This window comes from Guillardia theta (assembly GCF_000315625.1).
Source record: "Guillardia theta CCMP2712 unplaced genomic scaffold GUITHscaffold_41, whole genome shotgun sequence".
Classification (NCBI taxonomy): domain Eukaryota; class Cryptophyceae; order Pyrenomonadales; family Geminigeraceae; genus Guillardia; species Guillardia theta.
In genome coordinates, this window is record NW_005434633.1 from 361084 (window position 1) to 388129 (window position 27046).

At 46.2% G+C, this 27046-nt stretch overlaps 7 protein-coding genes across 7 annotated transcripts; 2 read left to right on the forward strand and 5 right to left on the reverse strand.

Moving 5' to 3' along the window:
* Positions 1–612: 612 nt before the first annotated feature.
* On the reverse strand, positions 613–3780 carry GUITHDRAFT_175435 (hypothetical protein; the record flags this gene model as incomplete). Its single annotated transcript, XM_005831320.1, has 1 exon — positions 613–3780. One exon carries the CDS (start codon positions 3778–3780, stop codon positions 613–615), a length of 3168 nt encoding a protein of 1055 aa, XP_005831377.1.
* A 2500-nt stretch (positions 3781–6280) lies between these two features.
* GUITHDRAFT_139871 (hypothetical protein) lies at positions 6281–7280 on the reverse strand (the record flags this gene model as incomplete). The annotated part of the gene is made up of 3 exons (XM_005831251.1): positions 6281–6722; positions 6777–6813; positions 7238–7280. 3 exons carry the CDS (start codon positions 7278–7280, stop codon positions 6281–6283), a joined length of 522 nt encoding a protein of 173 aa, XP_005831308.1.
* A 4513-nt stretch (positions 7281–11793) lies between these two features.
* On the reverse strand, positions 11794–13964 carry GUITHDRAFT_109781 (hypothetical protein; the record flags this gene model as incomplete). Its single annotated transcript, XM_005831252.1, has 12 exons — positions 11794–11830; positions 11883–11962; positions 12019–12087; positions 12167–12215; positions 12350–12951; positions 13003–13185; positions 13233–13307; positions 13353–13415; positions 13565–13636; positions 13694–13759; positions 13815–13859; positions 13914–13964. The coding sequence occupies 12 exons, from the start codon at positions 13962–13964 to the stop codon at positions 11794–11796; spliced, it is 1392 nt and encodes a 463-aa protein (XP_005831309.1).
* Positions 13965–17287: 3323 nt separating this feature from the next.
* GUITHDRAFT_153028 (hypothetical protein) lies at positions 17288–19658 on the forward strand. Its single transcript, XM_005831253.1, has 4 exons — positions 17288–18011; positions 18064–19145; positions 19202–19271; positions 19322–19658. The coding sequence occupies exons 1-4, from the start codon at positions 17793–17795 to the stop codon at positions 19460–19462; spliced, it is 1512 nt and encodes a 503-aa protein (XP_005831310.1). The 5' UTR covers positions 17288–17792; the 3' UTR covers positions 19463–19658.
* A 395-nt stretch (positions 19659–20053) lies between these two features.
* GUITHDRAFT_139874 (hypothetical protein) lies at positions 20054–21153 on the reverse strand (the record flags this gene model as incomplete). The annotated part of the gene is made up of 2 exons (XM_005831254.1): positions 20054–20202; positions 20529–21153. 2 exons carry the CDS (start codon positions 21151–21153, stop codon positions 20054–20056), a joined length of 774 nt encoding a protein of 257 aa, XP_005831311.1.
* Positions 21154–22193: 1040 nt separating this feature from the next.
* Positions 22194–23008, forward strand: GUITHDRAFT_139875 (hypothetical protein; the record flags this gene model as incomplete). The annotated part of the gene is made up of 4 exons (XM_005831255.1): positions 22194–22387; positions 22435–22568; positions 22610–22766; positions 22810–23008. The coding sequence occupies 4 exons, from the start codon at positions 22194–22196 to the stop codon at positions 23006–23008; spliced, it is 684 nt and encodes a 227-aa protein (XP_005831312.1).
* Positions 23009–23267: 259 nt separating this feature from the next.
* Positions 23268–25529, reverse strand: GUITHDRAFT_159747 (hypothetical protein; the record flags this gene model as incomplete). The annotated part of the gene is made up of 10 exons (XM_005831256.1): positions 23268–23333; positions 23396–23506; positions 23934–24146; positions 24270–24393; positions 24438–24659; positions 24713–24865; positions 24911–24972; positions 25152–25239; positions 25292–25430; positions 25505–25529. 10 exons carry the CDS (start codon positions 25527–25529, stop codon positions 23268–23270), a joined length of 1203 nt encoding a protein of 400 aa, XP_005831313.1.
* Positions 25530–27046: the final 1517 nt, after the last annotated feature.

Genomic DNA, 27046 nt, shown 5'->3' on the forward strand with positions numbered 1-27046 from the left:
CCCTCCCCTCCCAAGCGCACGTATACTCCTGTCTCATCCTCCGTCTCCTCGTGCCCAGCGGCTGCCTCGATGACCTGCGTACCCTCTCACCCCTTGCATGTCCCTCTGCGGCCTGCGGCTCCCGTCGTCTGCCGGTCTCGACAGCTCGCGGCTATCCGAGCTTCCATCAGGCTCATCATGGACAAGTCGACCGTCACGTCAGCCATGGGCGAGGAGATGCGGCTATAGCGGGCCCTCCCGCGCCTACCGGGCCTTGTTGCTCATACAGAGCTTGTAATCATACGACTGTTGCTGTAAATAAACTCGTATCTCACCTCACGCCGTCTCCTAGTCGCGGGGCTCCTTGTAGGCGTTGGGGAGCGGGTCACCCATGTGTGTTATATTTTTTACCCCCTCACCCCACGTGTATATTTCGCACCATTTTGATGTGAAATTTTGCTATACTCAAAGTCTTGTGTATATCCTTACGTTCTCATAAGAGTTTCTGTCAATCTCTCAAAAAATTCCTTACCATTCCAATGTGAAAAAATTTCTCGCACCATAACAGTGTGGGATTTCTTCGAGAGATTGTGAGAATTCGCATGAGATAAAAAATAATGTTTAATCGGATGCTTAATTATTTATTCTATAGTGTCCAAGTGCCAAGCTACTAAATCCTAAAGATACGTCCCAATATCTTTTATCATCTGTATTACTCAAAGCAGTCTTAGACTGTTTTATTGTATAATTTTGAAGCTTAGAGCTTCTTATTCCATGTACCTTACAAGTTAGCGGTTTATTCTCAGAAACACATTTATCGTAGTCGTCATGTTTAATGTCAGTCTTTACAATAGCAGAAGGAACACCCTTCAATTTCTTCACATTTTCATATCCATCTTTCATGCTGTATTTTTTATAGGAGTAGCATTTTGGTCGTACTCCTATGAACTCTGACATAATTTTATCTCCTAGTTCATCCTTAAATTTGCCAATAACTTTTTTATTTGTTTCATCGTGTAAAGGGTTCTCTTTGCTGTACTCGCTCATATCAAAATGTTCGCGCATCTCCCATATATCGTTATAAAGATCTTCAGTATATACAGCAAAGAAGAAGCTATCTGTGTCTGTTGCTAGAAGCTTGAGATTTTCTTTATATTTTGGCTTCATTATGTTGTAATAGAAGTCGTACATTAGATATTTAGACAGGTCCAATATAGAGAACCCAGCATATATTGGCTTATCTAGTTTTACGCTTTCTTCTTTCAATGAAACTAATACCATTTCATTGTGTATAATTTCCCATTTAGTACAGTTAGGCTTATTTGAATATTTTTGTGCTTTCTCTAATGTAGTTGGTAGCTTTACCTTAACCCTATTTCTTACATTCTCCATAGTCTTACCAAATACAGCATTATTCATGAGCTTATAATAATCTTTTTCAAAGTCATTTTTTGATAATTTTCTTAGATCAGTGTTTTTATCAATCCAAGGCTTAAGCCATGCTTGCTGTTTATATGTGATAACTCTATGTATCTTTGTAAGCTCAAGACCTAAACTAAGATATAGTTTCAAGTTTCTATAGTCTATAACATAATTTTTCTTATTGTGAAGAGTACCACATAGCTTTTCACAATTACCAAGTTTTATTTTTTCAGGAGCTAAAGGGTAATCATTATGGTAGTCATGTAATTCTTCTGGATATCTTAAATCTACTTCTAGAGTTGCCCCCTCATCTTCTCTTAAACTTTCAATATCAAATAGTTCAGGATTTTTTAACCATGTAAAACCTCCAATGGGAAGAGGTAGAGACATAGCCCAACCGTAAAGATTATTAGCATCTCCATAATATAGATATGAAGATGGTTTATTAGGGTTATAATCTTCAAGATACTTATTATTAGCCTTAAATTTCTTACTCATTATGATAGACTGACCGCCTCTTATTCCTGCCTCATAGAATTCATACATTTCAATATCTGTCAAATTTTCAAGCTTGACATTTGTAAGCAAGAGCATAGCGGACCACCCATAGGAAGGAGTGCCAACAAAGAAGCAGGGGTCAAGTTTATAAGTCTTAATGCTAAGCTCTATAAAGCTTTCAAATACATCAGCTAAGCCATTAACATCTTTATGTAGATATATATCATGATACTCACCAAATGTTTTTATGTTAAGTGCTTCAACTGTTTCTAGAAGCTCATCATATTCTTCTTCAGAACATCCAGAGCTTCTTTTGATCTCAGACTTAAAGCTTTCTTTTTTAAGCTCAGTTATTGGATAGTCAAATTTTTCAATGCTGTCAAACCATTCATAAGGAAATATACCCTTACCATTCAAATATTTAAACTGTTCTTCTGTTTCACAAAGAGATCTCAAATATGTCCTTTTGTCTTTAGGAATGTTGTTTATAAGCTTTTCAAGTCCAGATGACATAAACCTAAAGCTATCTATAAAGGAGTATTGTCCAACCTTGAAGTATTTAAATTTCTCGGTATTATCTGGAATTACGCTTATTTCTTTAACATTGTAGAATTTGCCAAATTCTGTCAAGAATAGATTTTTATCATAATTGCTGTTATGAAATATGACTGGGATATCTATATTATTACGCTTTAGGTTAGCTTTTAAGTTACAATTTCTACACAAAGGCATGATGTAATCACCAGTGAAATGGTTATGATGCCTGCATTTATAATTTGTATGATCAAATACACATTTACAACAAGGACAATTTCTAGTTTTATTATACTCTTGTTTTTGCTCTGAGTTCATACAAATTGTTTTATAATCTTCATGTTCTTCAAGGGCTGAATTTATTGAGTTATTAAGTGCGTCTTTAATTCTCATAAGCAAGCTTGCAAACTCATAAGCGGGTTTTTCTCCTCGATACAAGTAATCATAAATATACTTATCATTTACTTTTTTATGATCAAACCCAATAAGCGGAATGTCTGAGACAATCAATATTTTAAAGCTGGCTGCCTTATGTTTACTGTAATATGAAGTGTTGCCATTCTTACTAATCTTTGTATCGTTATAATCTTGTATAGCCTCAAAGTCTCCATATATTCTAATAGGTAACTTATTAAGTGCGACATGCTTATTGAAGCTAATATAAATTTTTTCATTTTCTTCTTTTTGCTTTGGCATCTCAAGCCTTTGGTAATTATTTGTAATACAGAACTTCTTATGATTTTCTAGGGCTTGCTTACTTTTAAAGTTACATGTACAACATATGTCACAGAATAACGACCGATTATCTGTTGCGTCATGTCCTAACAATGCGTTGATGCTCTTAATATATGAGTAATGCCCATCATGTAGCATTAAATTTATGCGTTTCAAGCTGTGGTCTTTATTAGAAACATGAGATGTAACAATCTTTTTGTTAGTGATAGTATAAACATTTATTGCTAGGTTGTTTTTAGTCTCAAACTTACAAATATCTTTTACTTTCATAGGAAGCTCAAAGCCTTGATAATCCAATTTATCAAGATACTTATCATAGTTGCTTACTCTGTTAGGGTTCTTGATTTCTTTAGATGTTGGATAGAGATCCGCAAGAACTGAATATAAGAAGCATTTATCATCTTTGTTCTGAATATTGATAATAGCTCGCTTATTCTTAACCCAATCTGGCAGCTCCTTAAATGTTCCTCCGCTGGTAACCTGAGAATTAGCAAAGTATATCTCAATGTATCTTATTCCGACTGTGTATTTATATGTTAGATCTCGGATTAGTAATTGGTTTTTTAAAGTATTTAATAGTTCCTTCACATCTGTTTGATTTGTGATAAGCATAGCTTCTCCCGTTTCATAATCTGTTATTATTTCTTGATAATCATTGATAAATGAAGTTACAATCTTATTTTTTTGTATTTTGTTATCTATGGTTTCTTATTCTCCTTATCGAACTCGTTTAATACATTGCGCAATGTCTTTAAGTCTCTTCTATTGAACCACTCGTTGCCATAAGCAGGAGTTGTTAGCTCTTTCATCCTCCTCTTTGCTCTAAGTTCAAATCTTTCTTGTGGTGCTCCCTCTTGATTAGTTCCCTTGACATACTGATACCATACCCTAAGATGTAAAACTCTAAAATCACCATCATAATATTTTTCATAGTCTGATAACCTTCTTATGATCTCGCTGCTGCCAACTGATGAAATCCCTAGCTTAATCAAGTCACCCTTACCATTGACAGTCTTAGGAGTTCTGATGACATAGAAGGCGGATGTATTTAGATATTCATCATATTTTTTCTTGAAGTCTAGCCATTTCATACCTAGGTCATCATTTGAGTTATATACTATTTCACCATTTCTGCTCCCTCTTAACTTGCTCATAATTTATTTACAGGTAATAAATAAATGAACGGATCACAGAGGAATAAGTACCGATTAGATGAGGCTTACAGGAATAAGAAGAAGGCATATAGCCGTGAATATTACCGCAATAAGGTAAAACTTGAAAATTCTAAGCTGTACAAAGAGATTGCTATAATAAAAGAAAAACAAATATTATATTTTGATAATGACATAAGTCATGACACTAGCTTTTGGAGTGATTTCAATGCCAAAAAATTAAATATAGCTAAATGATAAAATATGAATTATGACAACCTCAACTGGGTTGCTGGTAGGGGGTATCAATTGTCTCAAAGAGAGTTAAGGAACACATCAAACCAACTCAGTGGTGAAATAGGAGCACAGAGAGATGAGATAATAGCTTACGTTGATAACGAGCTTAAGAAATATTATAATAAGGGTGAGATTGACTTTAGTGTTTATACCAAGAATGAAACTGATACAATTATTAAAGATGAGAGCAATGTGCTATATGGCCATATAATGACACACTCAAACATTCTGTTTGATTACATCTAAAACACAAGTAATATATTATTAACATCTGCTATCAATGAAATTAATACTGAGAGCAATGTGCTATATGACCACATAATGACACACTCAAACATTTTGTTTGATTACATCTATCATACCAGCAATATTTTATCATCATCTGCTAACAATGGAATTAACACTGAAAGTAATGTGCTATATGGCCACATAATGACACAATCAAACATCTTGAATAATACTATATACAGTGAGAGCAATGTGCTATATGACCACATTATGACACATTCAAACATCTTGAGTACTACAATATACAATGAGAGCAATGTGCTATATGGTCACATCATGACACATTCAAACATCTTGAATAATACAATATACAGTGAGAGCAACGTGCTATATGGTCACCTCATGACACATTCAAACATCTTGAATAATACAATATACAGTGAGAGCAATGTGCTATATGGTCACCTCATGACACATTCAAACATCTTGAATAATACAATATACAGTGAGAGCAACATATTGCGAGCATGAGCAAATACCGACCTCATTTGACTGGACAACTCAAATAACAGGAACAGATAATATAATAGATGTAAATAAACTTATTGATGAGAGAAACCTCTTGGCTGCCGATTTATCCTCAATCTTTGGCCATCCTTACACTTTCTTTGATACAACTGTTGAGCCTACCCTTATAAGTGGCAATGATTATTATCTTAAATTTACATATGATGGTATAGGAAATAGCACAACATACGAGATAAATTTTCATTATGACACTGTCTGCGATATTCTCATTGTCGGTGGTGGAGGCTCAGGCGGTCGAGGTGCTAGCTCAGCCGCAGGGGGTGGGGGTGGGGCTGGTGAGGTGGTACATCTAATTGATTACAGAATAGACACTGGTACGTACAATATAGTTGTAGGAAATGGAGGAAGCGACAGCAACGGTTATATATCATCGTTTGGAAACATTCAGGCTAACGGTGGTGGTAAAGGTGGGAGACTTGCAAATGGCAACGATGGGGGGAGTGGTGGAGGAGGAACTTACCATATTCTAATGGAGGTGCTAGCGTCAAGCTTTCAAATGGATACGGAAACTCTGGCGGTAGCAGTGCCGGAGGATTTACTATAGGAGCCTCAGCCGGTGGGGGTGGTGGCGCTGGTGGTCCTGGAGATGATGCAAGCAGTTCCGTAAATCAAACACTGGGAGGTGTTGGAGTATCAATAGATATCACAGGAGAAGACATTATATATGGAACAGGTGGAAGGGGTGGGGATAAAAATAATAATGTGACAGGCATTGATGCTCAGAACCATTCAGGAGACGGCGGAGAAGGAGGAGGGAAGGGCAGCTTTTTTTTGAGTCGTTTCGGTGGAAAAGGCGGCTCCGGTGTGGTTATCATACGTTTTAAGAAAGCGACGCTCTTTAATGGCGACTATAACAATCTCATCAACAAGCCTACACTAGCAACCATAGCAACAAGCGGCTTATACTCTGACCTTTCAGGAGCTCCAACACTGGCAACGGTAGCAACAAGCGGCTTATACTCTGACCTATCAGGAGCTCCAACACTGGCAACGGTAGCAACAAGCGGCTTATACTCTGACCTATCAGGAGCTCCAACACTGGCAACGGTAGCAACAAGCGGCTTATACTCTGACCTTTCAGGAGCTCCAACACTGGCAACGGTAGCAACAAGCGGCTTATACTCTGACCTATCAGGAGCTCCAACACTGGCAAACATAGCAACAAGTGGCTTATACTCCGACTTAACAGGAGCTCCAACACTGGCAACTGTGGCAACAAGCGGCTTATACTCTGACCTTTCAGGAGCTCCAACACTGGCAACTGTGGCAACAAGCGGCTTATACTCTGACCTATCAGGAGCTCCAACACTGGCAACGGTAGCAACAAGCGGCTTATACTCTGACCTTTCAGGAGCTCCAACACTGGCAACTGTGGCAACATCTGGCAGTTACAATGACTTAAGCGACAAGCCGACTATATTAAGCTATGGTGATATTAATGTACAAGCATATTTAACTAACAATAATTATATAACAAGCACCGACCAATACATACAGAGTGTTTCATCTGATTTTAATGTCACAGGTGGATTGCTTACATATACCGGTTCATCTTCACAATGGACCACAAGCGGGACAGATTTAACATATACCGGAAATATTTATGTAGATGGTAATATCATATTTACAGGTTATGAATATGACCAGACAACAAATGTATCTAATGGATACACCGCAATGACAGGCGCTCAGGTTTGGCTCCCATACACTGGCACAGCTTGGTCTCCGATATACCATATCAACAATGTTGGATATATCTACACACAAACTTCTGGGGTGAATACAGTGGCAGATGAAACACTTACGTTTAATGTCCCAAGCGGTAAATCTCATATGTATATCAATCATCTGCCTTGGAATAATTGTGGGTATTTTGATGTATATGGGCTTCTTTCAAATGGGACTTGGTTATTTGTGTGCCGCATCAACAATTACAACCCTAACACACAGAACTCGACTGAACATAGCGGGGTTACAGTAAATGAGATAGGAGCAGTGAATAGGTTTGTAAAGATTAGAATAGATGCAAGAAAGGGGAGAATTCATTTGATGGGCATAGGATGGTCGCAAAAGAAGCACGGTGTTACAAATGGCGGATGGACAGGATACATACACTGGGACAACGTTGTAAGCATACCATCCATATTATCAAACCAAAATTTACTATTCAACAATATGGGAAACAATCACGGAACATATACAGACTTCAATAGCATATGAAGATATTCAGTATGTACCACCAGATAGGAACAGAACAAGAAGGGTTAAAGAGATCTCAACCAATACATTTGTAAGGATTAAGCATCAAGGTAAATTTTATCTTGGAGTAATATATGATATTGTAATTAATAATAAGAAGCCGTGGTTTAGTGTTGTATTCTTTGACGATAAATATAATGTAAATGTTAGTGACGTAGGAGGTTATAAAAAAGATGAGGTCAAAGAAGGAATTTTAAATTTTGAGGAATGGGAGGATAAAAATCCAAAGTTAGCAAAAGAACTAAGGGCTACATGGTCAAGGGCTAGGAATGAGTATGGGTTACTCTAAACAACTGTTTTAATTTACTAAACAGTGACTTCTTTTTTGGAGGGGTAAGCTTGACACCGATTGTGTCTAGCACATTAAATCTAGTCCAAGGTCTCTCTAAGGCCTCGCAATAATAAATTTTGCCTTCTTCTAAAAGCTGATAAACCATTTATTAATACTTTACAAAATTAGTAATTCATAATACATATGTGAGTTGTTGTCTTCTTCTTGTTTCCTTCACTACGTAAAGAGTTTTGATATTGCTTTTTGTACTCACCCTCATCTTTAATATAGTCCTTAAATATTATCTTAAAAAGCCAATTATTCTCGTGACATATTAGCATCTTGCTTTTAAAATTCTTAAAACCTATTTTTACGAAATATTCATACATATTAAGCTTATCACTCGAATAAAAGTTATTATTTGATGCTATATATGGAGGGTCTAGAAACATAAAGACATTATCCTTATCATATTCTTGTATAACATCGCAACCATCCTTATTCAATATGGTTATATCCTCTGATGTTAGAAAGTCATATATTGGATAATCTGAAAATTTAAACTTTCTTTTAAATACACTTTCAGGAGGAAATAAACCAACCCTAAAATTATAGTACCTATTTGCCATGATGTAACCTGTTAATGTTTTGCTTCTTGTGAATTTGTTGTATTCTTCTTTTGTTATAATTATTTCTTCATCCTCATCTCTGATAACATCGTTAATCTCTTTTTCTATTTCATCCATCCGCTTTTTATCTCCTGATTTCACAAGGGTTAGAAGCTCATATAACTTATTGTCTAGGTCATTTAACACGTACTTAAATCTTTTTGTTGGGAATTGCTTCCATATGTAATAAGACACAGCACAAGAACCACAGAATGGCTCGCATACCGTGTCGATATTTTCAAAATTAATCTTAGAGTATATACGCTCTACCTCCTCCCTCTTATTACCAGCATATGAGAAGAAAAAATGGTTCTTCATTTATTGTTGTGGCATATTTTATTTTTAAGCCCGCCTCAGAACATCCAAATTTGCTTTTTTTTTTTCCGTATAGTAGGTTTTGAACTGAGGAGTTTGAGGATGAAGAAAAAGGTTTCATCCACTGTCACAAATGGATATTTTCAATTTGAGAAGACAAACATTATATATTTTTTATCTCATGCGAATTCTCACAATCTCTCGAAGAAATCCCACACTGTTATGGTGCGAGAAATTTTTTCACATTGGAATGGTAAGGAATTTTTTGAGAGATTGACAGAAACTCTTATGAGAACGTAAGGATATACACAAGACTTTGAGTATAGCAAAATTTCACATCAAAATGGTGCGAAATATACACGTGGGGTGAGGGGGTAAAAAATATAACACACGCTAGATGACGCTGCTGCCCAAGGCATACGCCGAGGGGCGCAAGAGGCCTGACTGAGGGCGGCGAAGGATGCCGTGGCGTGTAGTCTGCTCTTTGTTAGGAAAACTTGCTACAAGTGTCTCTCGATCGGATCCCGGCAAGAAACCAAAGTTAGCGTGCGAAAACAATGCACAGTCCAACGGTACTTTACTTGAATCCAACATTAAAGATAAAGAAAAGTAAGTAATATTTCTTCAGAAACGATACTGCCTAGGACACCTACTTAAGAGAGACAAAAAGTCAGCAAACATATCCGATCTTTTCGCTCCCTAGCGCTGTTAGATGAGAACACACTTCTCAGCCCCACCTCGCTGCAAACACCAAGAATCAATGAGCATTCACAAGATTGAAATCACGAATTGTTTTCTTGAACTCTGGAGTGCAAAATTCACGTGTAGACAACCAAGAATCATCCGACGACTTGTCATATCCTTTCCAACGAACCAAGCACTGCACACGATTACCTTTTCCACGACGAGCCAGAACACGATCGACCTCGAAATACTGTCCATCTCGTTGAACTAAAGGCAAAGGTTGTGGTTCACTCTCTTCCAAAGAAACATCGCGAAAATAGTAAAAACGAAGTTTCGCCACGTTGTTTATCACCATTCTCCGTTGAGAACTGGTCTTGCTCAGCCATCGGGAGAGTAGCCGGGGGCCACCATAGCTGCACTTCTGGACCGAACGCAGAGATCGCGGCGCCTACCCACCTATGACGTGAGATGCGGTGAAATTTACATCGACCTTCCAGATACCCGATCCATGAGACGACTGATCTCTCCATTGTCTGCTCGCCATTGTACTGCAGCAACGACTTCGGATCCAGTTTGCGGCAAATCTTACCACCCGGTCATTCTCCGCATGCTTCGCCGGGCTTGGTAGGCTTGACCTCGGGTTCCTGACCCCTCCTCCTTCATGCTCTCAGTCTCCCCGCCCTGCTCCCCATCCTTCCCTGCCTCGTAAGCCTGCCATGATGTCCAGCTTCGTTCCCTCGCAGCAGCCATCCGTCTCATCCAGGAGGCCTTGTGAGTCCATCCAAGGACAGAGCCGCCCCCTTTCCTCCTTCCCCTCTCCCCCATTATATCTCTGATGGCCTCAGCCTCCCTCTCGTGCTGCTCGCGAGGCTCCGCACGCCCTCAAGGCTCTCGACCGCTCCGGGTCAGCCGATACGCTCCTTCCCGCTCCTGTGGATTAGGTCCTGATTGGACTGCCAGGCACGATGTCCGACTGGACTCGAATGTCGAGTCCTGTTGCGATCTACAACGGGTTGGGCAGGAAGAGCGTCCTCCTCCAATACGCGCGCGATCGTATTCCTGTTTGAAGCCGCCTGAGAGCGAGAGGGGAGGGCTGCTATAGGCCTGAACGTGCTCTACCGCCACGGGAGCACGGGATTCCTCCCTCAACTGCGGTGAAGAAAATATTTGTCCTTCTCCCGCTTCATTGCTCTGTCTGCCTGAATTCATCTTCATGAATTGTCGGCTCAATGTCTTCTCGGCGTTCATACGCGCTTTGCCGAGTTTCGGCGGACATGTCGATTTGTTTCGATAAATACTTTTCGAAGATTGAAATTGCACCAACTTGCGATCAAATGTTGTACACACAACCTTCGGGAATGAGGGAGATCACCAGAGCGATGACTGCTGTGTGAAGCGCCTCTAGGGGAGTATCTCGTCGTCGACTCTCTACCTCATCATCGTATCTGAGTCAGTATGAGCATTCCTCCAGTGACTCCTAACGCACTCGAGGAAGATGTCGGATCTTACTCACATTCCAGGGGGCATCGGGGGATAGTCGCGACATCCTGGTATCGTGATCGCCACGGCTGCTCCCGACCTGCTCTGTCATACATATCACTACCTTTTGTTTACCTGCATTGTTCCTCCTTCCCCCCCCCCTTCTTCAAGTCTTCCGTCTCCCCGCCCTGATCCCCATCCTTTCCCGCCTCGTAAGCCTGCCATGATGACCTGCCGTACCCTCCCTCCCTCCTCCCTACCGTCCCCCGTCTCTCCTTCCTGCCCGTTCCTCCAGCCTCCTAGATCCCGTCAGCAGCAGCTTCGATCCCTCGCAGCAGCCATCCGTCTCATTGAGGAGAAGCGAGTGCTCGAAGCCGTGACGGGGGAGGAGCTGCGACTCTGAGCGAGGCAGCCTGGACAAGAGGACCAGTCACAGGTCCACGGCTACGGATCGCCTCCAGCACCGACGCGCTCGCAGGTCAAGGGGCAGCCGACATTGCGATGCTTGTACGCTCGCGGCAAGCCAAGAAGTCCAAGTAGCGTCGTAGGTGACGACAAGAGGTTGAATGTGAAATAAAGCCACGTGTACACTAGCAGACTAGCATGTGAGACTGGGGTAGACGATGGTGATTGAGCTTGCTTTCATTGGTACACCCGTGACCTGTAGTGAGGCTGTAGGACTCAGCTAGGATGAGAGCAGTGACACCCTTGCGTCCACGGACCTGTGAAAGGCACCTGAGCACAGGCCCAAGCCAGAGCTGTCTCAAGTCGTACCCGACAGCGATGATCTTCTTGCAGGGGTTGGCTGCTACCTGTATGCTCCTGTTGCCGAACTTGCTCGCTTCCAACCGGCTCTGCATACACTTTCGTCAGGAGCTCCCGACGGCACGGCTCCTCCTCTAAGCGAGACCTCGCAGACGCATCTCTGCTTGCGAAGGTCCCATACACGGCACGTTCCATCCGCGCCTCCTGTCATGACCTGAAGCACTGTCAGCAACATCCGCTTGCTCCTCAGATGGGTCAGGCTGTACATATAGGCCAGTGCCGTCGATCGTTACCGATACGACTGGGGCATCGTGGGCTGGGAGCTGGAAGACTGTTTTCCCCCTGCACACTGCAGGTCAGACGATACTCTCCTTCCTGCTCTTGCACGAGCTTGCCTGCTCAAGTCTACTGCCGTCAGGACAGAGTCGAGATGACCTATCACAGCCAAGGGGAAAGTGGGGTGGACTGCCAGGCACGATGGTGCCTTGGATGCGCAAGGCGTGCTCGAGTTGTGCTCCGACTGGACCAGAAAGTCTAGCCTCACAGTTTGTGAAGCGACGTCAAAGTCTGCAACAGCACCGTTGTCATACAAGGCAAAGAAATGGTCCGCGTCTTGGGGGCTGGTTTCAATGGCGATGGCTACTCCGGGCTCGGCCAGAGAGCCTTGCCGACGGTAGTCGTGGACAGCCGGTCGGTCATGGTCTTGAATGTTGCCGCCCTCGATCAGTTCGGAATCTTTGGTCTCCAGCAAGTCCCCGATGCTCCATCCTTTCACTATACCGTCGGCAGATCCTGAGATGAGGAATCGATGCTTTGCGGTGTAGGTTATCGCCCACACAGCATCGCTGTGATACGTATAGCACATCCTCTCGTTGCGAACGCTGCAGCCCACGCTATCGTAAAGATCCTGCTCTACCTTGGGTGTATCCCACAGGCGGACTGATCCGTCAAGCCCTCCACTCACGCAGAAACCGTTTGGGTCCCCGCGACCCGCGGAGACTGTGATTCCGCAGTTTACAGCTCCATTATGACCGCGATACGTGATGAGCGGCTCGATGTCGGGCACCGTGTTAGAGGCCTGCACGGACTATGATGACTCGTAGGCTGAACTACACCAGCTCATAGTCACCTTCGTGACTGCCTTGATGCTCTTCAGGCACCATAGCTTCAAGCAGCCGTCTTCAGAGGCAGACAGGAGGAGCGAGCCGTTCGAGTTCCAGCTGAGATCGTTGATGCTGTCCATGTGGCTTCGCAAAGATGCAAATTCACGGTATCCCTTGATCTCTGTCGTCGATTCTTCGAACGGTTTGAGCTATTACTCTGTAAGCCCCATACACACACTCAGGTTGTTGTTTGGACCTTGTTGCCAAAGAAAGCAGACATGTCATCGACTTGCTCGCCTTCTGTACAGACTATCTCTGCACGAGCTTCGACCTGTTCTGTGCTTTCAAATAGATGTACTGAAGCGGCCTATCTCACCTCAACATCCTCTTCCTTCTCTCGCGCTGCCTTAAGCAGAACTGTACTTGCTCCGTCAAAGTTCTGCGTCAAAGATATCAGCCATGATCATCTTTTTCCGATCCAGGTGCCTGAGGGAAGCAGAATTTATTAGTGTGGATCTCCTTGGTCGACTGTCGCTCCTGTCATCATCTTTACCAAGTCGCGCATGACAGAAAACTTGTCGCAAGTACCATCTTCAATGCAAGCTCCAATATTTCAATCCGACGAGCAGATTCTTCGTCTCGCTCTTTGTAAATCTTCAGCTATCAAATGCAGAAAGTTATGACCTCGAGCATATTTCATGAGCACCCTATTCTAACCTCGTTCTCCACAGCCTTCAACTTCTCCTCCAGCACCTTGATCTTCTTATCCCTTTCGTCTAGCTCCTATTCGTCAGGTTAGCAACGAGCTTCTCGCAAACAGGACGAATAGGCATTCAACCATTTCCTTAAAAGTTTCAAATGACTCGAGGTAAGATATCACACCCTGTTAGCATCGTCAAAACAAGCACGGCATGTACACTCACAGATCCATCGCTACCTGCATGGTGTACTTGGGGCGATCCTGCAGAAACGATTGTATAGCTGACATCCTCCTTTCAGACTTTCTTGATCTGCCTCCTTTGTATTCAACTCACAAGAACCTGATTAGGAGGAGCGTGTCACTTGCATGCAACAAAAGTATCCGGCCAGCTACCTCTACTCTCTCATTTCGCCGCCATTTTCGATACTAGCTGGGATACCCGGCTTTGTCTTTCTAAAACAATGTATCTCCAGTACCGGGGGCGCCCGCCGGCGCGGCGCCGGGCCGCGGCCCGGGCCCTCTACTGACGGTATGGGCCACCGTCTGGCACCGTGACTGTTGGCCGCTACCGTTGACTCCGACCCGGCGTACTAGGCTGGCACCGGCGACTGAGCCATGGTCACAGTCACGAGTGGCAAGGTTTCACTGTCCGGTCGCACAGTGACCGGGGCCATACCGTGCAGGCAGTGCCGGGCCGGCCGCGGCCCGGGAACTTCGGAGAAAAGACAGCGCTGAGAACTGATGGAACGTATGCCAGCCGTGCCAGTCAGATAGCGCCGAGTTAACAAAAACTCTCCTGTAAACCAAGACGACTTACGTGTCAAGGCGGCAATGTAGTACGTATGATGAAGAGGAGGCCTTCCTAGCCGTCTTGCTAAGGTCCCCTCATGTCTGGTTGCTTGGGTTTCACATCCTAGCATACAGTCTATCTCTCATGTGCTCCTCAATTCTGGTTTTTGTGTGCATTAAACTCGGTCTTGAGCAAAAACTGTCTTGTTACAACTAAGGTCGATGTGACATCTGCGTGACTTTAGACTAGTACAAGTCTAACAAACTTGTATTCCGTCGGTTATGGGCCCCGATTACATGCTCAATCATGTTGATCTTATATTTGGTTAGTTGAATTGTTTACTGGAGTTTTTTCTTTCTTGGTATCGTTTCGTTACTGTCGAAAATTCATGCAATTCAAGCCTTACAAATTCGGATGACTCTTCTCTTCAATCAGGCTCTCTCTCTAGCCGCAAGTTGTTTAGGCCTCTCATCTCAGCCTCAATTTGTTTGATTGATCTTCGAATAGGAAAAACAAGCCTTCCCCAGCCAGATTGGTCGGTCGAATATCTGCTTAACCGTGTGGAAACGCACTTGAAGCTGATTCGATTTTAATCTTCTTGATCTTTGAGTAGGATCAAATGGAACTACCAGGAGATCTGGCGGAAGTTTCATGTCATGGAGCTAGGCTGTGGCATGCATAACTGGAGCTACTTCTGGATCGGCGAACAAGGTACTACTGCACAACAATCTTCAGATGCCTTGAAACGGATGTTCCAATCTCGCGGCAGCAATCTCTGGTCACAAGTTCTTTACGGTTCAAAAAATTTATCTTTTGGTCTTCAAATGCCGGCGGGCACGCTCTCTCTCTCTCTCTCTCTATCTCTCTTATCTTCTCTCTCTTCAGACTCTCTTATCCTATACTCTATCTCTCGTCATTGCATCCGCTCGCCAGGCATCTCCCCTTATCTCTGTGCCGCACATCTAACAGCCCTGCATGAAAATCTTCTTCAGAATGGACAATCCTCGAATGGTTATTGCCCACTCAGCATGACTGTGAACTTGACGTTGTATCATCGTATCTTGACTTGGATCTGCTGACATTCTCTTGTTTGTGTGACTTTCTGACGTCCGATGTAACGTACTATTTCAGAAACTCGGGGGGAGGATGGAACGTATGCCAGCCGTGCCAGTCAGATAGCGCCGAGTTAACAAAAACTCTCCTGTAAACCAAGACGACTTACGTGTCAAGGCGGCAATGTAGTACGTATGATGAAGAGGAGGCCTTCCTAGCCGTCTTGCTAAGGTCCCCTCATGTCTGGTTGCTTGGGTTTCACATCCTAGCATACAGTCTATCTCTCATGTGCTCCTCAATTCTGGTTTTTGTGTGCATTAAACTCGGTCTTGAGCAAAAACTGTCTTGTTACAACTAAGGTCGATGTGACATCTGCGTGACTTTAGACTAGTACAAGTCTAACAAACTTGTATTCCGTCAAGAACCAACCCTCGGCCTGGCATCCTGCCGAGCCTAGTCCGTGTGACTCAGTGACGGTTACCGTAAGCACCGATACCCGGGTGACCCGGCCGCGTACTGTCGGACGGTCCGGCCGCCCCCGGCGGCCCGGCCCGGCCCCGGGCCCGGGGCCCGGGCCCCGGCCTGCAGTGCGGCGCCGCGGCCCGGCCCGGAAAGTTCGATCTACAGCTGGTTGAACAGGGGTGGGTATATAGATACCCCACCTACCCCTTTTACTTCTACATCATCACGAAAGGGGGGGTATTCATTCATGATGAAAAGATCAGACAGAGTAAAGAGGTACGATTGTCGACCAAGCAGGGTGGGGTACCTGGTGGGGTACCCTCATCCATGGCGACCCCAGCTTTTCAGTCCTCTTGAAAGGGGTGTCCGATTATAAGAGGGTGGGGTGGCTCTGAAGCCTCAGATGCAAAAGGAACCCCTCTGCAGGGGGTGGGTCTGGCCTTTGTTGCAGGTATAAAAGTATTGTATTAATCAGGATAAATTATTGTAAAACATTTTTAGAAAGTTTGTGCCTCCGATAAAACATTACCCAGTATCATATATGTTATCCTTTCTGTACCATGATGTACAAATACTATCTGCCAAAATTTCTAAATACAAACAGAGACTTTTTTCAATTTGTACTGATTATCTTTATTTCATTGTATCAACTCCCAAATATCGTACAGATTATATATGAATATTTTATCTTGATAGGATCTTTTTTCTGTACATAGTTGTATTTTCTTTTACAATACTTCTTAGATCGGCCTCATCAGAGGACAGGTGGCGAAGCAAACGATTGCGCATCTTCAACGACGGGGTAGTCTCGTAAAAGGGTGGGGTAGTGGTCTCAGGTGGTCATTGGGGGCAGTGTGATTCCAGATTGGGGGCTCCAAGGTGGGTACTTCACAAAGGGTAGGGTCTGAAATGATGGGGCCATAGGAACTGGGGTAGAACATTGAAATCTCCAATTTCGTGAACAAAGACCTTAAAACACTGATTTGTATTGGGAAATATATCGTTCATAATTGAATATTTACGCAAATAATTGGTTGTCTTATTTGAAAGTTGTATTAATGAATCCTGAATGAAATTACTGTATGGGCAAGAGATGGGGTAGTAGTGTGGATAGTGAACCCTACCACTACGGGTAGGGATCATCATGACAAGATGGTGGGTGATAGAATAACAAAGTGGGGGTAGGGTCCTTTACGAAACCGGTGTCCAAGTATCCAATGTGACGGGGGTTGTTCAAAAGAAGGGGTGGTTTCTACAGGGGTACGGGTGGTGGGGGTGGTCGGTAGCAGCACAAAAAGCACAATGCAGGGCGCGCAGGACGCAAGAATAGTGCGGGACCGAAGGAGATTGGATAGATAGATGAAGAATGTGAAACAGAATCTGTAGAACCTAACAGACGGTATATACTAGACGAGGGAGAAAAGTCTTGATGGCTTTGATGGGGAATGAGCAAGAAGTGTAAACTTAATGAGCAGGTTGACTTTGTTGCAAGGGTAGAAATGGACCGCCAGGAGACTGGAAGAGAGATCCTATAGATCTGTAGAAATTCTTTAAGTCATGCTGATTCCGTCTGATCTGATTGGTTCCTTTATTCATGAGGGGGCTGACGGGCCATGATTTGCATTTGAGAGACAAGGGCAGAGTGCTAGTTTGCTACAGCGTACAGAGTGTTTGCAAGATTGTTGTATTTGTTGTCTTTGCTTGGCATAAAAATCTATAGCCACCTTGCGAGCTTAATGTCAATCTTCCTTCTTGTTTCCGATGTTCTCTGACCTTTTGCTCTAGTTTCCCCAACTGATCCACTAGGCATAATGCAAAGGGTCTCGGCGCGAGCTCTCCGATTTGCTACGAGGAGAGAGGCCTCAAAGTTTCTCTCTGGTTCACTTGCAGTTCAGGCTTCCAGGCTATCAAGACCCATGGGGGTGTTGAGTTTCCAGTCCAGGAGGAACTTCTCCGCTGGTGCCAACCCAGCTACTACCTCTCCGATTGAGGTCACCATCGAGCCGATGAAAAAGGATGATTTCAATCAGGTGCCTCTACAGTTTACTCTCTGTTTACTTAAGCTCATTTCTTTCGTTCCAGTTGAACAATGACATGACTCCAAGACAAATTGTGGATTATCTCAACAAGCACATTGTTGGACAACAGGATGCGAAGAGGGCGATCGCGATCGCTATGCGAAACCGATGGAGACGAATGAAGTTGGAAAGCCCTCTGAAAGATGAAGTCATGCCAAAGAACATCTTGATGATTGGTCCTACAGGGGTAGGCAAAACTGAAATCGCCCGCCGCCTTGCGAAGCTTGCTGGCGCGCCTTTTATTAAAGTTGAAGCCACGAAGTATACCGAAGTCGGCTTTCATGGCAAGGACGTTGATACTATCATCAAGGATTTGGTAGACATTGCTGTAGTGCTGCAGCGGAACAAGATGAAGGAACAATTGAAGCAGGAAGTCGCGATCGCTGTGGAAAACAGAATTCTTGATATTCTTGCTGGGGATGTTGCACAGTCAAGCACCAAAGAATCTTTCCGTGCATTGTTGCGTGAGGGCGCGCTTGAGGACCGCACAATCGAAATCGATCTGCCTGTCAACCCTGGGAATCGCAATCCGCAAGATAATCGTGGATTTCAATTCGGCGATTTTGTCCTCAAGATGGACAATACTATGGGCAACAAGACTCAGACGAAGAAGATGAAGATCTCTGAATGCAGACCCATCTTGGAAGACCTTGAAGCTGACAGGATGATGAATTCGGAGACGATTGAGCGCGATGCGATCAAGAATACAGAAGAAAATGGAATTGTGTTCATTGATGAGATCGACAAGATTATTGATTCTTACAGCTACGGGGCTGATGCTAGTGCTGAAGGTGTTCAGAGGGATCTTCTTCCTTTGATCGAAGGATGTTCGATCAGCACCAAGTATGGAAACGTGAAGACAGACCATATTCTTTTCGTCTGCTCTGGAGCATTTCACTCGGCCAAACCTTCAGACTTGCTCGCTGAGCTGCAAGGAAGGCTGCCCATTCGCGTTGAATTGAAGCCTTTGACCAAAGAAGACCTTTTCTTGATCCTTACCGTGCCGGAGTCAAATTTGATCAAGCAGCAAATTGCCCTCCTTGGGACCGAAAATGTACAGTTGGTGTTCCCAGAGGAAGCTGTCAGGTACGTTGTCTGTTTTATTGGTACACTTTGCTGACTTTGGATTGACATTTTTCCAGGGACATTGCGAACATCGCGTTTGAGATGAATACTACTATCGAGAATATTGGTGCACGTAGATTGCACACGGTACGCATTTGATGAGTGAGCGATTGGACTAGTTCTGATCCTTCGAGCAGGTCCTTGAGAAGATCGTCGATGAGATCTCGTACACTGCAGACGATCATGCAAGCCAAGAGTTCAAGATCACGAAAGAGTATGTTCAAGAAAGGGTGAAGGAGATCATGGTCAAGAGTGACCTGACGAGATACGTCTTGTAAAATTCCATGAGATAATCATGTCGCGGTGCATGTTGATATCTACATTCATTCTTTGTCGATGTAACCTTCTTACCATTCCTGAGGCTGATCTCCGTTACCTATTCATACGGGGCTAATGGTTGCTTGTTGATATAAAGTATCCTAGATATTCGAATGCCATTCCTCCTTGAAATGAAAGGAGTATTGGCTGAGTGATACAACATGTTGATTAATTAGAGCATACAAGTTTACAGGTCTGACATCTTCTGCTGAGATGGTGTGAACTGTTGGTTTGTTTGTCCGCTCCCTGGTCGAGTTGTTGGTTGCCATCTCGGATTGAACTTCTGCTGATTCGTGGGCACCGGCGTGCGCTCGTCTCTCGGGCCTCTTTCGGGCCGAGGGTTCGGATGAAAGCTTCTGCCGTTCTCGGTGCGCTGCGGGAACCTCCGGCGATCAGGCTGGGGCTTGCCGTCGTAGTGTGGCCGATTCTGCAGCAAGGAATGAGCCGAGCTAAGTCTACACGGGCTTGCCTGGTGGAAGTTGGGTGTTTGCATCCTGTTGTAGGGCAGATTTTCTATCCGCTGAGGCGTTGGTATCCTCCTTCCCTCGTACCTAGAGTCCGGCGTTCTTGGTGAGGAGTCTCGGCGGCTTGCGGGAGACTGGAAAGAGGTCAAGGGATCGATCTAGCGCTCTGTGAAAGATCAAGACCTGGGTATCTGGTCTCTTGCGGATGGCGTCCGTGGGCGAAAGCGCTATGGTCCCTTCCCAGAGTGTCAGTGGGAGATGGGAAGCAGGAGGAGGGTAAGGAGGGAGGGAGGCGTTGTAGGGGAGGAGGGGTGGTTTGATTTGAAAGCATTACTCGATATGCGCGTGTTGGATTTTCTTTTGTTCGGCCTGTCATGTCTCAATTTCAGTATGGGAGATCACAACGGAAGCGGCGACTCTACCGTCCTCTATCACTCTGGAAGCCCTTCTGCTTGTTTGTGAACAGCTTGTTCGGCTGCGGATGAAGCAGTTCTCTCCTCTCCCTTCCTCCAGCGTATCCTCTTGCCGTTCGGTTCAGCCCTGCAGCAAACTTCAGTCTCACTCCTGTCGCCTGCTCTTCCTGCACCCGTCGCGTCCACATCCATCATCTCCTGGTCCACCTTCTGCAGCACCTCCCCTGAAACCATGGGAGTCGCCTGCACGTTCGCAACAGGATCCTCCTCCTTCAAGACCCTCTCTAGGCGAATCTGCAAGACGGACTTTGCACCGAGCACGTCGCACCCTCGTCGCTGCAGCTCGTCTCGGAGCTGCTGCTTGGTCAACGCGGTCAAAGCTCCAGCAGACGCGTCCTGTGCCTCCCTCTTCAGCGCATCGTTCATCGCAATGTCATCTTCGGCCCCTCCTCGCAGCCGGAGCAGGATGCACGTGATAGTGAACACATCTAGGAGCGCCGACTCTCTCCCTCCGATGCATTGCTGGGCTCTGGCCAGCCCCCAGGTGGGATAGCAAACTCCAAACTTGGTCGACAACAAGAGCAGGAAGAGGCAGATCGACGATGTACTTCCCTTCAACAGTTTCCCAGCCCCCCCACTTGACCTTCGCCCCGTCAGCCCCCCCCCTTTCATGTCAGTCGTATTGCCTCTCCTGTGGATCTTGCCGGTTATCCAGTCTTCCTCTTCCTCCTCTCTCGCATTGACCATCAGGTTTCGCTGTTCCAGCCATGGCATGAAGTTTTCATTCCCATCCCTCCATCAAACAAGCTCTCCTCAGCCCCCCCCTTCCGCTCCCTGCGGCCACCATTGCCTCCGGCACTCGTTCGCCATATCGCGAATGAGGGCGATGAATATGAGCATGAGGGTAACGCGTTTGAGTATGAGGGCGATGAAGCTGGTCGTCCTTTTATCGAGCACCGGGGGAGGTCACTTAAAAGTGCCAAGTTTGTCGGGGAATGGCAGAGACTAGCTAGCGGCAATGGCGACGAGAGGAGAGGAGAGGAAGGGAAAGGAGGGGAGAGGAGAGGAGAGGAAAGGAAAGGAGAGGGGAGGGGAGGAGCGGAGGAGTAGGAGGAGTAGTAGTAGTAGTAGTAGTAGTAGTAGTAGTAGTAGTAGGAGTAGAAGTAGGAGAGGAGAGGAGAGGGGAGTAGGAGGGGAGGGGAGGGGAGGAGAGTAGGAGTAGGAGTAGAAGTAGGAGTAAGAGTATAAGAGGGGAGGCAGCTGCAGGAAGAGGAGAGGATAAGAGAGGATAAGGAGAGGAGTAGGAGAGCCGGAGACGGTAGTAGGAGATGAGTAGGATTAGGCGAGGAGGGGAGAGGAGGGGAGAGTAGGGGAGAGGAGGGGAGAAGAGAGGAGGGGAGGGGAGGGGAGGGGAGAGGCAGCTGGATGAATGCAGAAAAAACACGTTGGAACTTATCGTGAGAAAGGTGATGAAAAAGGATACAAATAAATAGAAAGAGAGGAATAGAACGAGTAGAACAAGAGGCTTCTATTTGTATGAGGGAGGGTGTGAGGGAGTGAGTGAAACAGGGCAGCAGGAGAGAGAGAGAGGGAGGGAAGTAGAGGGAAGGAGGGAGAGAGGTAGAGGTAGAGGTAGAAGTAGAGGTAGGGGTAGAGGTAGAGGTAGAGGTAGAGGTAGAGGCAGAGGCAGAGGCAGAGGTAGAGGTAGAGGTAGAGGTAGAGGTAGAGGTAGAGGTAGAGGGAGGGATCGAGGGTGATTGGGCTTCATGCCACTGCTCACATTGCGATCGTCGCTTTTCAGATCATCTTCAGACATGAATTGCGTGTTGTTGGAGCTCGTGGATCATATTGTGCGTCGACTGCAGGATGAAAAAGATCCACATTCTGGAAAGCAGCTGTGGATCGCGCTGGCGGGACCACCCGGCAGCGGGAAGTCGACGATCTGCTCGAAGCTCGTGAGCAGCTTGTCGGGTCGTGGTGTACCTGCCGCGATTCTTCCCATGGACGGGTGAGGACAGCAAGCTTAGCTGCGGGTCTTGTGACAGCGGTCGCCAGGTTTCACTACTATCGTTCAGAGTTAGACACGATGCAGAATCGCGAGGAGGCGCATGCTCGGAGAGGAGCGCACTGGACCTTCAACGCGCATAAGTTTGTCGACATGCTCGCTAGGATGAAGGACGAGGGCTCAGGTTGCTGCCTTGACTGGTTGCCTGCGGTGATGGACTTACAGGAAGGGCGCCGAGTTTTGACCACGCTCATGGGGATCCTGTGGAAGACGCCATCAGCATTGAGCGCGAGCACCGAGTGATTCTTGTAGAGGGGAACTACGTACTGCTCTACGACATCGAGCCTTGGAGAAAGCTGCAGCATCTGTTCGATGAGAAGTGGTGGGTGAAGACGTGATGTGAGGAGTATCTGAAGGTATAGCAGGTTGATCGTCTGTCCCGAGCACGTGCTGAGGGAGAGAGTCATCCAACGCAACTCAGTTGCATGGGGTTGGGATCGAGAGCGAACGGCACGTCGGGTGGATGAGAACGACATGGTGAATGCGCGACTGGTCATGGAAGTCTCGAGCAAGTATGCGGAGCGAGTCATAACCTCGCAGCAAGACGATGGCTGGTGTGGTTGAGGCCAAAAGAGGAGGAGGAGGAGGAGGAGGAGGAGGAGGAGGAGGAGGAGGAGGAGGAGGAGGCGACAGCGGAGGAGAAGGAGCAAGAGATATACCTGTGTTCAATATGGCAGAAGGAAGAGGGCGATTTTGGTAGAAGTTAGTGGAGGAAGAGGGACGGCGGAAAGAATTTTTCCTGCTTTCATGACACACAGGCGAGAAGACACCATTCATGGGGCGCTCAAGATATAAATGTTTTATTGCAAGCATGAATAGAAGCTCATTCCAAGTCCTTCGCTGGGATGTCGGAGCCATCGTCATCGTCATCCTTGTAGATGTGCGAAGCCTAATGGAACACAAAACAAGTCACATGTTCAGGCATGCTCGGCAACTCCGTCGTTTGCTCACCATCTGCCAGATTTGCAGTACACAGTTCTCGTCCACCGAGCCCACCAGCCAGGGGTCGTGAGGGTTCCAGCAGAAGTCTGTCACTTTGGAGGTGTGTCCTCCATGAACGAACTGAGCAGAGGGTGATCAGAAACAAAGTTGGTGAAGAGAGTGAGGAGGAAGAGGAAGGTGAAGAAGATGAGGAGGGCAAGGAGGGGTTAGGAGGAGGAGGGTGACAGCCATTGAATGATCTACGAGGGAGGAGGTCAAGAGAAAGGCATGCTGGAAGAGAAAGGAGGGATGGTGGATAATGCGGTAAGGAGGGAAGGGGGATTTAGGGAATGAAATGGGGAGGAAAACGGGGTCAAGAAGGGAGGGGTCAAGAAGGGAGGGGGTAACAAGGGAGGGGGTAACAAGGGAGGGGTAACAAGGGAGGGGGTTAGCGAGAAATGGTATGAGGAGGGGAGGGGCAAGGGGGAAGATTAAGAGGAAAGGGAGGGTGGAGTGTGATGGGAGAGGTCGAGGAGGGAGTAGGTAGATGATCGGGGTTGAGGGTCACCAGCAGTTCGGGCGGCCCGTCCTCTGCATCCTCCTTGCTTTGCTCATCGCCGATCCTGCTGATGTCCATGACTGCCACCTTCCTGTCCTGACCGCAGGATCCCAAGATGGTTTCGTAGGCGAAGGACCACTGGACCTGGATGACCTGATCGGTATGGCACTCGAAGGCATGCAGCTTTGCTGCTGTGTTGCGTAGATCCCAGAGGGCAACAGTCTGAGGAAAGATTCAGGGGAGGATCAGAGTCTGAAGGAGGAGAAGGAGGAGGAGGTAGAGGTGGTAGTGGATAATGAGGAGGTGGAGGATGAGGATGAGGAGTAGGGGAGGGAGGGGAATCACCTTGTCTGCAGATCCGGTGGCTAGGAGGTATTCGTTGAAGGGGTTGAAGGAAAGGCAGTTGATCTCAGCAGAGTGCGCGTTCACTTTCTGTGCTGGCTTCTTGTCCGCCATGCTTGTATCCCATCTGATCTAGCGGTCATGCGCTCAAGACTGCAGGCAAGAACTCACATCATAAGTTGGTTGTCGCCTCCGACCGATCCGAACATCTTCGGTTTCAGGATGTGCCATGCTACATCTTCTACCGAGCCTGTGTGCCCCTTGAAGACGCTGATGGGCTCAACGGCCTGATGATTCGAATGTGTCGCCTCCACGTTCCATAGACAGACGGTAGAATCTTCAGACCCGCTAAGAAGCATTCCTGCGTCTAACGTGCTCCACGAGATCCCATACCTGACGCGACAAGGTTGAGAGGCAGACCTCACAAGCACTTTCAATGTTCCTACCCTTCCTTGTCGTGCCCAACTAACTTCAGATCAGGGCTGCAAACTCCATCTGTATCTGGTTTTGCTGGTTGCTTGGTGTAATCGAAGACAAAAACTTCTGCCGATGGTGCCTTGGTTGCGATAATGGTTGGCTTTTGAGGCATGTATCGAGCCCTGACCATCTCAGCTCAGGGAAGTCAACAGCAACAGCTCAATCACCTCTTAACCTCTCCGTCATGATTTATTCTCTGGATGATTTCTACCCGTGCTCTGTTCGTTCCCTCCTCTACATGACAAGCAGGTCAGAACCATGGATACGAATACCGTCCACGTCTCACCGTCATCAACCACCATCTGCTCCGCATCGCCATCATCATCATCATCATCAGGTAGAATGACCTAGAGAGTATTAATCTGCTGTCTCTGACCGCTCGCGCGCTCTCTCTCCGTTTCTATTTACCTTTGCAAGCAACAAGTAGTTCTGCTCGGAGTCGCTGGTATCTGTTCCGATCAGCACTCTCTTCTCCTGCAACCCCTTCCCCGGAGCGCTGGGAAACAGTTATCATCCCTCATCCGCACGCATGCGCATGAGAAGCTCACTCGTATTTCTCTGGCAGGAACTGAACGGTCGAGCTCGGCGAGTCCAGGGCATGCGAGAGTACAACGTCATACAGGTATCTTGAGTTCACTTTCCAGTTCTTGTACTGTTCGTTGATGAACTTGTCTTCGAGATCATCATCTACACACGTTTCAGATGCATATAAACTTCTTGCTCCTGCAAGGTCTGATCGCTACTTTTCATTGCAGAAAAACCGACCCCCAGAATTTTGGCGGCCATGTACAACAAAACAAAGGATAAGACATGGTCAATGCTGTCGGATACACCGAGCCTCATTTCTAGAACACAGCAAAGCATATAATAACACCCCTGTATGACCTAGTAACATACGCGCGTTCTGCGCTTAGAATCCTCGAGTTGAAGGGTAGGAGGCGGGAGCAAGGAAGGGTGGGAATAAGAGGGCACAGGGGACATAGATTCAAGTGACTAGCGGTGACAAGCTGAATCAGAGCATGAGGGCCAAGGGACGAAGAGCAACAGTATGCCGATATGCATTCCCGACGAACAATCCGCCCCAAGGCGGCTCGGAACTTCGTGAGAGCTTTCTATTCATACATCCAAACTATGGTGATTCCTCTTTGTTTCTTTCTTCCGAGCTGAAGAGACAACTGATTGCAACCTCCTCAATGCATCTTTCTCCTTGAACCATTACATGCCCTCCTCCAAATCATTCCGCCCCCATCCCCCGCCCTTCTCGAGCTTCTCCCACTGTTCCTCTCATCTTCCCTACACCATTCTCGTCTCACTCACCTGCTCTATCTATCTTCCTCCTCCTCCTCTCTCCTCCTCTCTCCTCCTCTCCTCCCCTCTCCCCTCTCCTCCTCCTCCTCTTGCTCACCATCTTTGCTCATGGCGCGGAAGGTCTGATGATCCTGTTCCCGCCCTTCCCTGAGTCCATCACCCCACCCCATCTTTCACCACACCACCCACTTATCCTATAACCCTACCCAGTCATAGACCTTCTTTGTACCCCACCATTTACCTATTTCTCGGAAGTAGTTGTCGTACCCACCGTGGGATATTTTACATTTTCCATCCTAACCCCCTTTTGCCTTTCTACCCACCCTTCTTCATGTCATGTGGGTCACATCACCCCTACCCCTTGTGGACATTTTCCCGGATTCTTTGTTTGAACCACCGGTGTTTCTACCACCCCACCCCACTTCAACTCATTGTTCCACACCAGAGGCTGTACCGTTGCATTATCGTTACAAAGCCGTTATCTTACAAAACGATTTTGGGAATCTACACCCAGGACCCAGATCCCGAAGACTGCTCTACGCTCCTCCTCCCTCTCCCTCCTACCCCCCCCCCCCCCCACCGTTGTCGATGGTTTCACTCCCGAGGTGCTCTGGGATGTTGTACGCATCTGCCGGACGAGCAAGGACCCATGGACGCCGACGGCTGCGATCAATACGCTGCACAACCTGCTCTGCCTCGACTACTATGAGAAGGTGCTAAGAGATGGGGCCCTCGAGCTAGCCATCGAGCTAGACTGTAACGAAGAAAGCGCCACGAACGAAGTCGAAGCTGCGTGCGCTATGCTCCTGGATCTGTGCTGCTTCTACAAGATATCGAAGCAGGTTGCGGAACACGTGCAAGCTGTGTCGGGAATCTTCCCCTCGCTCTTTCCCTCATCGACGTGCAAGCGTTGGAACCGTAAACAGATTGTCGTATCCTTGAGTAGCCAACAGCAACTGTTACTCCATCACCACCCCATGGACAAGACGGAGGGG